We start from the raw sequence: 9,835 nt of genomic DNA, 5'->3' as shown, positions 1-9,835 counted from the left end.
TCGTGCATCAGCAGATGTATGACGAACAGATCCAAGGAGGTGATACTTCCCCTCTATCGGGCGCTGGTCAGACCGCAGTTGGAGTACTGCATTCAATTTTGGGCGCCGCACGTCAAGGGGGATGCGGTTAACCTGGAGAGGGTCCAGAGAAGGGCCACTCGTATGGTTAAGGGCCAGGCCAAGCCCTATGAGGAGAGACTGGGGCACCTGGACCTCTTCAGCCTCTGCAAGAGAAGGCTGAGGTGACCTTGTGGCTGCCTATAAGTTAATCACGGGGGCACAGAAGGGAATTGGTGAGGTTTTATTCACCGAGGCGCCCCTGGGAGTTACAAGAAATAATGGCCACAAGCTAGCAGAGAGCAGATTTAGACAGGACATTAGGAAGAACTTCTTCGCAGTTCGAGTGGCCAAGATCTGGAAGGGGCTCCCAAGGGAGGTGGTGCTCTCCCCTACCCTGGGGGTCTTCAAGAGGAGGTTAGATAGGCATCTAGCTGGGGTCATCTAGACCCAGCCCTCTTTCCTGCCTGTGCAGGGGGTCGGACTCGATGATCTATTGAGGTCCCTTCCGACCCTAGCATCTATGAATCTAAAACTGAACTCGGCTACACAAATCAAGGACAATAAAAAGTCCTTCTTCAGATATATGGGGAGTCGAAAGAAAAACAAGGGCAACATTGGACACCTGCTAAACTGGCTGGGGCAGCTGACTACCAACACCCAGGAAAAAGCCAATCTGCTTAATGATTACTTTGCGTCGTTTTTTTACCAGCCCAGAGAGACCACCCTATCTAACGTGATATGGGTTGACCAGGGTGAGGGTGAATATATACCCATCATTGTCATGGATCTTTTATGGGAGCATCTTGAGAGGCTGGACCCCTACAGATCAGCTGGTCTGGATAGATTGCACCCAAGAGTGCTAAAGGAACTGGCAGACATCATAGCACAGCCACTGGCAAGGATATTTGAGAACTCCATGGCACTCCGGCAATTTACCTGAAGATTGAAAGAAGGCCAATATGGTGCCCGTCTTCAAGAAAGGGAGGAAAGAAGACCTGGGAAACTACAGGCCAGTCAGTTTGACCTTGATCCCTGGGAAGTTTTTTGGGAAAAAAATATCAAAGAAACCATTCTTGACCGGTTAAGAGAAGGCAACATTCTGAGGGATAGCCAGCATGGGTTTCTTGTGGGTAGGTCTTGCTTGACCAATCTCATTTCCTTCCATGACCAGGTGATGTATCACCTGGAAAAAAGGGAAGAGGTTGATATCATATAGTTGGACTTTCAAAAAAGCCTTTGACCTGGTGTCCCATGATGTCCTGATAGAAAAATTGGGCAACTGCAGCCTTGACCACTCCACAGTCCAATGGCTGGGGAACTGGCTCCCAGAACGCCCCCGAGGGTGGTAGTTGATGGAACCAAATCAACATGGCGCTCGGTGAATAGTGGTGCCCCCAAGGCTCCATTCTCAGACCTGTACTCTTTAACGTCTTTATAAACGATCAGGACACTGGTGTCAGAAACGGGCTGGCTAAGTTCGCTGATGACATCAAACTTTGGGGAAGAGTATCCACGAGGACAGGCTGGTGATCCAGGCCAACCTCAATAGGCTTGCAAGGTGGGTGGATGAAAACTTTATGGCATTCAATATGAAGAAATACAAGGTGCTCCACCTTGGGGCGGGGTTGGGGTTGGGGGGTGCGAAACCCACAACACAGTTTATAGGCTCAGCAGTGCTACACTCGCTTGCACCATGGCCAAAAGAGACTCAGGGTCATGAATTGCCACAGGATAAACACGAGCCACTAATGTGATACCGCAGCTGGCAAAGCAAACAAAACTCTGGCTTGCATCTATTGATGCATCTCGAGCAAGACCCAGGATGTCATCCTCCCACTGTACTTGGTCTTGGTGAGGCCACAGCTGGAGTACTGTGTCTAATTCTGGGCTCCACAACTCAGGAAGGACGTGGAGAAACTTGAAAGAGTCCAGAGAAGAGCTACACGTGATCAGAGGGCAGGAGAACAGGCCTTATGAAGAGAGGCTGCGAGCTATGGGACTCTTCAGCCTGGAGAAGCACAGGCTCAGGAGTGACTTGGTGGCAGCCTATAAGCACATAAGGGGTGTGCATCAGGATCTGGGGGATCAACTGTTCACCAGAGCACTCCAAAGGATGACAAGGTCCGACGGTCACATACTGGAAGATCATTTTAGGCTGGACACAAGGAAAAACTTGTTTACCATCTGAGTCCCCAGGGCCTGGAACAGACTCCCCCCACAGGTGGTGCAAGCACCTACTCTGGACACTTTCAAGAAACATTTGGACATTTATCTTGCTGGGATCCTTTGACCCTAGCTGGCTTCCTGCCCCTTGGGCAGGGGGCTGGACCCGATAATCTTACGAGGTCCCTTCCAGCCCTAACGTGTGTGAAATCTATGAAAGGCTGAGGGCCTTGGGACTCTTCAGCCTGAAAAAGACAAGGCTGAGAGGGGACTTCATAGCAACTTACTGCTACATCAGGTGTACATCAAGGGCTCAGTGAACAACTGTTCACCAGGGCACCCTTGGGGAAAACCAGGAGTGATGGCCATAAACTCCTGGAAGACTGTTTCGGGCTCACCAGTAGGAAAAACCTCACAGCTAGGGTGTCCAGACCATAGAAAAGCTCCCTCCAGAGGTGGTGCAATCGCCTACCCTGGAAATCTTCAAAACGAGACTGATGGTCACCTTGCTGGGGTCACCTGACCCCAGTTGTCTTTTCTGCTTCGTGCAGAGGGCTGGACCAAATGATCTTCCGAGGTCCTTTCCAGCCTCGCAATCTATGAATGGGTCTGACCTTGAGCAGACGGACAAGACCCTCTAGCCAGGAACCTCTAGCTTTGCTCCTAGGAGGTGAATCGGCACAACCCAGTTGAAGTTCCCAGCCTTAGCTGTAGCTAACACCCAGTGCCCTTGACACAGTGGCTGTCCAACCTCTTCTTGAACACCTCCAGTGATGGAGAGTCTGCATCTGTCCTAGACATTTATTCCACTGCCTCCCTGTTCTAACAGGGAAGAATTTTTTCCGGATCTCCAATCTAAGCCTGCTTTGCTGCAACTTTCAGTCATTGGTCCATGCCCTGCTCTCTGCAGCAAGAGAGAGAGGTTACTTTCCCTCTTCTCCATGGCAGCCCTTCAAGTATTTGCAGACTGCTATCAAGTCTCCTCTTAAGTGCCTTTTCTGCAAGCTGAACATGCCCAGCTTCTTCAGCCTCTCGTCCTATGACTTGCCTTTCAAGCCCTCAATCATCTTGTTGAGCCCCAGCTCAAGTCTGGGATCGTGCCCGGTATGCAAAAGCCAATAAAGATACCAGGGGTGAAAGTATAAAGATTATTGCTAGCAATACAAGGTGCAAGCGGAATAATTTCACGTAACAAGCAGACTGATTCTTAATTCTAAGCATCTTTTATACAGGAGTATTGGACCTTCATAAGCATTCTTGTTTGCTAATTGGTTATAAGGGAGTGACGCAAGGAGTTCTTTACTGAGCATGTCTCTATACCTGTGTTTTAGCTATGTATCTCATTTCCATACATGTATGTTTCATTAGCATACTTTCTCCCCACCCAGGGGTGTGATTCTCAATATTCAAATCAGCTCTTTGCCCTAGTCCTCTGATTCTGCTTTTGTTTTCAAGCCTCCTTTATCTAAGACTGTCTCCTCCTTATCATTGCAGATGGGCATTAGTTACATAACAGAGACTTTTGCTTGGGCTTTGTATAGTGGTTTCTAGGTCAAACCTGACAATCTTTGTTGCCAATTCTAACTTCTCCATTGTCCGTTTTAAAACGTGGACCCCAGAGCTGGACACGGTATCCAGATGAGGCTGACCAGTGCCAAGTATAGGGGCACAGTCACCTCCTGTATCTTGCATTTAACACTTCTGTTGATACAGCCCAAACCACATTGGTTTTTTGTACGGCTGCATCATACCGCAAACTCATGTTGAGTCTGTTCTCTACCAAGACTCAGAAGTGCTTTTCCACAGAGCTGCATCCAGCCAGGTACACCCCCCACCTCCCTGTTTTATATTTGCCCCTTGCTTTTGTCCACAGTGAACTTCATCCCATCAGCTCCAGCCCAGCTTTCCAGTCTATCGAGATCCTTCTGAACTGCATTCACATCCTCCACAATCCTTTCCAATTTCATGTCATCCACAGACTTGCTCCAGTTCTCTGTACCAGCATCCAATTCGTTAATAAACACATTGAACAGCACCAGCCCCAGCCCTAGGACAGACCCCTGTGAGACTCGACTCAAAACCTCCTGCCCCTCTGACATGGACCCATTAACGATTACCCTTTGCTTGTGGCTACTGAGCTAGTTATCTGTTCACCTTCTAGTAGTTTTGTCCTGCCCACATTTCTCCAATTTGTTTATGAAGAAGTCAAATGGGACCTTGTCAGAAGCCATGGTGAAGTCCACATACAGAAGTCCCACCCCATCCTCATTAAAAAACTAGGTGACTGTGGCATCGATGCCTACACGATCAGATGGATTGCAAATTGGCTGAAGGGTCGTACTCAGAGGGTGGTGGTGGACGGGTCATATTCGACCTGGGGGAAGTGGGCAGTGGAGTCTCCCAGAGCTCGGTCCTTGGGCCTGCACTGTTCAATTTCTTTATCAGCGATTTGGACAACGGGGTGAAAAGCAACCTGTTCAAATTTGCTGATGATACCAAAATTTGGAGTGAGATGGGCATGCTAGTAGGGAGGGAAAGACTGCAGAAAGACCTGGATAGGTTGCAGAGGTGGGCTAACGAAAACAGGATGCGTTTGAATACGGACAAGTGCAGGGTGCTGCACTTGGGCAGTAGTAACCGGCAGCACATTTATAAGATGGAAAACTCCCTTCTTGAGAGCAGGGAGGCAGAAAGGGATCTTTGAGTCATCACTGACTCCAAGATGAACATGAGCCGACAATGCGAGGTCACGGTCGGCAGGGCCAACCGGACCCTATCGTGCATCCACAGGTGCATCTCAAGTAGGGCCAAGGAGGTGATCCTCCCCCTCTATGTGACACTGGTCAGGCCACAGCTGGAGTACTGTGTCCAGTTCTGGGCACCCCACTTCAAGAGGGATGTGGACAACATTGAGAGGGTCCAGAGGAGGCCACCCGCATGATCCGGGGACAGCAGGGCAGACCCTACAATGAGAGGCTAAGGGACCTGAACCTGTTCAGCCTTCACAAGAGAAGGCTGAGGGGGGACCTGGTGACCGTCTATAAACTCACTAGGGGGGACCAGAAAGGCTTGGGGGAGACCTTGTTTCCCCCAGCGCCTCCCGGGATAACAAGGAATAACGGCCACAAGTTGGCTCGATGCCTACCTGACTGGGGTCATTTGAGCCCAGTTTTCCTCCTGCCCAGGCAGGGGGTCGGACCTGAAGATCTACAAGGTCCCTTCCGACCCGACTTCTATGATTCTATGATAAGTCCTCAGAAGCACGTTCCCTCCTATCTTTGCTCGGGGCTCCGCAAGCACAGCAGGGGAGGCAGGTCCCCTATCCCTGCTCCTGGCTGGTGTTGCAGCTGGCAGTGCAGCCAATGGTCAGGTTTGGGACATCCTCCAATGCTTGGAGGGGGAACAGCACCTGGTAGGGAGCTGGCAGGCCTGTTGCCTGGGGGCTCTGCACAGAATGAGGACCAGGGAACTCTACCTGGAGTGTAAAGCTGCTGCTGACTTGTCTCCCTGGGGAGTGGCGAAGGACTAGCGGGGAGGGGAGCTCTTCCTGAGAATTGAGCCAGCCCTGCCTGTGAGGCCCCAAGTCTTGGGAAAGCACAGCTCAGCTTCCGGTGCCTTGGCATTTCCCATAGGCACATGACCACTGGGCTTTGTGGAGGGCTGTGTCCTTACCGTGGGGTCTGGCCCTGTTGATGGTGGGTCCCGGCTGAGCTGGGGCTAATTGATCTGCCAGCAAGCCTGGGAATGGGAGCTAGAAGTGCCTGTTAGGGCTCCTGCAGCCTGGGGGCAGGCCAAGGATCCCACTGCACAAGGAGTCTGTTGATGGCCCTTCCTGCAGGGAGCATGCACTTGCTGTCAGGCTCTGCCCTGCCCAGGCTCAGCTCACTCTCTGTCCTGTCTCCCCGGCTGCCTCGCCTATGTCCTCCAAGCCAGGGCAGGAATTCCCTGGCTCTAAGCCTGTGCTCAGGGCACCCCCAGGGCCTCTGCTGCACCATTCCCATGCCTGTGCCCATTCACATGGGCAGTGGCCGGGGCTGCCCCAGATGATGGCAGGGGCACTCTGCCTGGCTTTCGTTACAGATGCTGATGTGGGGGCCGGCTCCCGCGTGCATGAGATCCCCTTCCAGTTCAACCTCTTGAAGCTGCTTCCTCGGTGCCAGCAGATCGAGATGTTCTTCCTCATGCTGACAAGGGGTAAGTACCTACCTCAGTGGGGGAGCCCCATGCCTGAGGCAGTGCACAGTGACGTGCCCTGGCAGCTGCAGGGAGGGGCTGGAACTGCTGCAGCACTGGGAGCGTGAGCATGGGAGCAGTTCCTTGCTGCCAGGCCTGGGCCTCTGCTCCCTCAGGGCTTCCTGTCCCCTGGCCCAGATGGAGTGTGCACATGGGTGCAGAAGAACTGGATGCTGGGAGAAGCCATGCCAGCGGGGTGGGTCCAGCCCCACGTGGAGGCTTGTCTGGCAGGGGTGGGGACTGGAGCAGTGGCCAGCACTGCATTTCTCCCTCTGATCTTACCGGGGCTTCTGTTCCGGAGCAGAGGATGACAGGGCGGCCAAGGACCCCATGTTCATGCCCAACGAGATGCTGCTGAGCCTCTTCCATGGCTGCTTGGAGCACGACCTTAGCGACCATGAGGTCCCCTTGGCCAATGCTGACCACATGGCCTTCATGGAGCAGGTGCTGCAGCGGGACCGTGATGGCCACCTCCCGCCCTTCACGCTCCCCAGTATCCAAGGTGAGGGCTGGAACCAGATGGTGGGAGGCTAAGCTGGCCCCTTGGTGCCCCGCTCTTGGTCTCCAGCATGCATCTGTCTTCCAGAGGAGACCCTGAAGGCCCCTGCACCCCTGGAAGGGCAGGATACCTCCATGTCCTTTCACCCTGCTGGCGGCAGTAGCAGCACCAAGGATGGGACTGGCTCCACTAGCACCCTGCAGGTACCGCTTGGCATTCGGGCCCCGGGCACCCACAGCCTGGAAACCCTGCCTGAAGACCAGCTGGCAAGGAGTCTGGTGCCATCCTCAAGCCTGGGGCCTGGGTCTCAGAGCCAGTGCTGGGCCAGACCTGGTGACCCATGATCACTGTCTGCCTCCCACAGCTGTGAGAGGTGGGGGCAAGGTGGGCTGGGAGTCAGCTGCACTGGCCCAGCTGGCTCCTGTCAGTCATAGAGGCATAGCCAGGGGGCTGGCAGGGACCTGCGCAGGTCACATCCAGTCCAACCCCTGCCTGAGGGAAGGCAGGGGGGCCACAGCAGCCAGTGTCCTATAAAAGGTTGTCTAAATGCTCAAGAGATCCTGGGTAGAGGCTATACCCCACACTACAAAGGAAGGCAAAACACCTCCCTGGTCCATACCAATTTGACTATGGAGTAAAATTCCTTCTTGACCCCAAATATGACATCAATCTGACCCTTAGTGGAGGGGCAAGCCAGGACCCTCCCAGTAGGAGCATTGGCATAGCCTGTCCCATGTCTGCAGCAGGGGGAGTGTGCTGGGCTGGGCATGCAACTGACAGTGACCCTGCAGCCGCATGCTGCGAGCCAGGCTGTCCTGCCAGCAGGCTGTGGAAGGCTGGCTGGCATGCAGCAAGGCCTTTATTCTCATGTGGCTGCTCTTTGTCCCCAGAGCCTGGGCAATGTGGAGCTGCCAGAGGATGTTGCAGCCCTGGCCGACACGGTGGGACTTCTCCCCCTGCAGTGGCGGTGCTACGCCAAGCTGATCAATCTGCAGCATCTCTTCCTCACCTTTCTGCCAGCCACCTTCACCGGTGAGGCCTGGCCAGGGGAGGCAGCCTTCTCTGTAGGAGTTGGGGGGAAGAGCCTTCCTGCTGTGTGGTGGGGCTGGGAAAGGGGCTCCAGCCAGTGCCTGAGGGCTGCTTGGCTCCCAGGCAAGACTGGCTTGTGCCTCTGGCTCGGTTGGAGCTGACCCATTGGAGCCTCTCCAGGTGGGGAGCAGGCAGAGCCTTCTTGCAGCCTTGGGGACCTGTTGAGCCAGACTGATCTCTGCTTCCCTTTCCAGACGTGCAGAAGCTGGTGGCGTGTGGGCTGGAGAAGCCCCCAAAGGAGGAGGCCAGCCCCGAGGAGGCCGATGCTCTGCCCAATTCCCCACAGGAAGACTCCAGGGCGGGGGCAGATGCTGCAGCACCATTGCCCACCCTCAGCGTTACACCAGCCCATGGTACAGGGCCTGGCCACTGCCCCTTCCCAGGCCCCAAAGGGATGCCCCCTTCAATTCTTGCTGCCCCACATGGCCAGGATGCGCAGTGTGCCTGAGCCAGTAACCAGGGGCTTGAGCTGCCTGTTTCTGCCAGTTGAGCCCGTCAGTGGAGCAGGGGCAAAAAGGAGAACCCCTGGCCAGCTTCCAGGGGGTTTGTCCTGGTGGTTACACCCTCAGCCCTGAGGGCAGAGGGCAGACTCCCCTGGGGCGTGAGGGAACAACAGTGCCAGCCTCATGGGCTGAATGGGAGGCCAGCAACTGAGCTGGAGAATGAGGCCCTGGACAGGCCAAGGTGCAGGAAGCCCGGAGGAGCTGCTCTGGGGTTGTATCCCATCAGGTTGGGCTCCTGTGACCACAGGGACACTGCTGAGGGATGGGGTAAGAGGGGCTCGTGGGGCTGGTACCTTGGGAAGCAGAGGTGGACACTGTTCCTCAGTGCCCAGTGGGGGCTGGGTTTCAAGCTGTAGCCAGCTGGTCCTGGCAGGGAGTGGAGAACTGCTGCGTTTTTGGGGGGCTCATCGTGCCGCAGCTGTGAACGCTTCAGGGGGCACAGGCACCTAAAGCAGGTGTTGGGCACTCAACAGAGGCAAAAGCATTTCTGTCTGTCTCTCCTCCGCAGAGGATGGCCAGGACCCTAGCGAGCCGGGCGCCGCTCCACGCAGGGACGTGCACATCTCCTTCAGCCGCCAGGCCTCGCAGCCTGACCCCAGCGAGTGCCGCCGCATCCGCTGCCCTGTATATGTCTACAGCTGCTCCCTGGAGGTGCTCCGGGAGCAGCTGGTCAGCCCACGGGCACACCGTCCACCCCATGACATCTTCTTCAGGTAACTCCCCAGCCTGGGAGTGCTGGGGTGTGAAGTGCCCGGCCCAGCCCTGCTGGCCCTGTGCTGCCTTGGCAGCATGGGGTCTGAGAGGTCCTGGTGCTGCCCTTTCCTAGATCCCAGTCTCTGGACCGTCCCCCCAGTGCCTCTTGGCTGGACCACAAGCACAAGGAGCTGGTGGGTTACTGCACGCTGCTTCAGGAGCACTCGCACCAGTGCTACGTGAAAGGTGAGGGCCTCCCAGCAGGGGAGCATGGCCTCTTCCTTGCAATGATGGAGCTTGGTGCTGCATGGGGCTGCTACTGCCACCCTTGGGCCTGAGCAGGGGGCTGGACCTGGGGTCCAAAGCTGAGTGGGTTGCTGTGGTCCCCTCCCTGCACCCTTCGCTGCCATGCTGAGCAGCGCCTGGGCTGCATCTGCTCCCCATGGGGGTCTGTGTAGCACTGTCACATGCTGAGTGCAGCACCGACCCCACAGGGCTGTTCAAGAGCCTGCAGCAGTCACACGGGATCAGCTCACAGGACCTGCTGACAGCCATGGACTACTGCGAGGAGCTGCTGCAGGAGATCGACAGCACC

At 55.3% G+C, this 9,835-nt stretch overlaps 1 protein-coding gene across 1 annotated transcript in view; it reads left to right on the top strand.

Moving 5' to 3' along the window:
• The window catches only part of SZT2 (SZT2, KICSTOR complex subunit), an 82,168-nt gene that overhangs the window by 41,305 nt on the left and 31,028 nt on the right, over positions 1-9,835 (top strand). The window contains 8 exon segments of the mRNA XM_025207192.1: positions 6,304-6,417; positions 6,761-6,958; positions 7,043-7,158; positions 7,846-7,987; positions 8,239-8,397; positions 9,056-9,260; positions 9,374-9,486; positions 9,735-9,835. The exon segment at positions 9,735-9,835 is cut by the window's right edge and continues 12 nt beyond it. Coding sequence (XP_025062977.1) covers positions 6,304-6,417; positions 6,761-6,958; positions 7,043-7,158; positions 7,846-7,987; positions 8,239-8,397; positions 9,056-9,260; positions 9,374-9,486; positions 9,735-9,835 — 1,148 coding nt within the window.

Source organism: Alligator sinensis, unplaced genomic scaffold (genome assembly GCF_000455745.1).
Source record: "Alligator sinensis unplaced genomic scaffold, ASM45574v1 scaffold781_1, whole genome shotgun sequence".
Taxonomy (NCBI): Eukaryota; Metazoa; Chordata; order Crocodylia; family Alligatoridae; genus Alligator; species Alligator sinensis.
The sequence above is the reverse complement of the archived record's forward strand: the minus strand, read 5'-3'. Positions and strand labels throughout refer to the sequence as shown.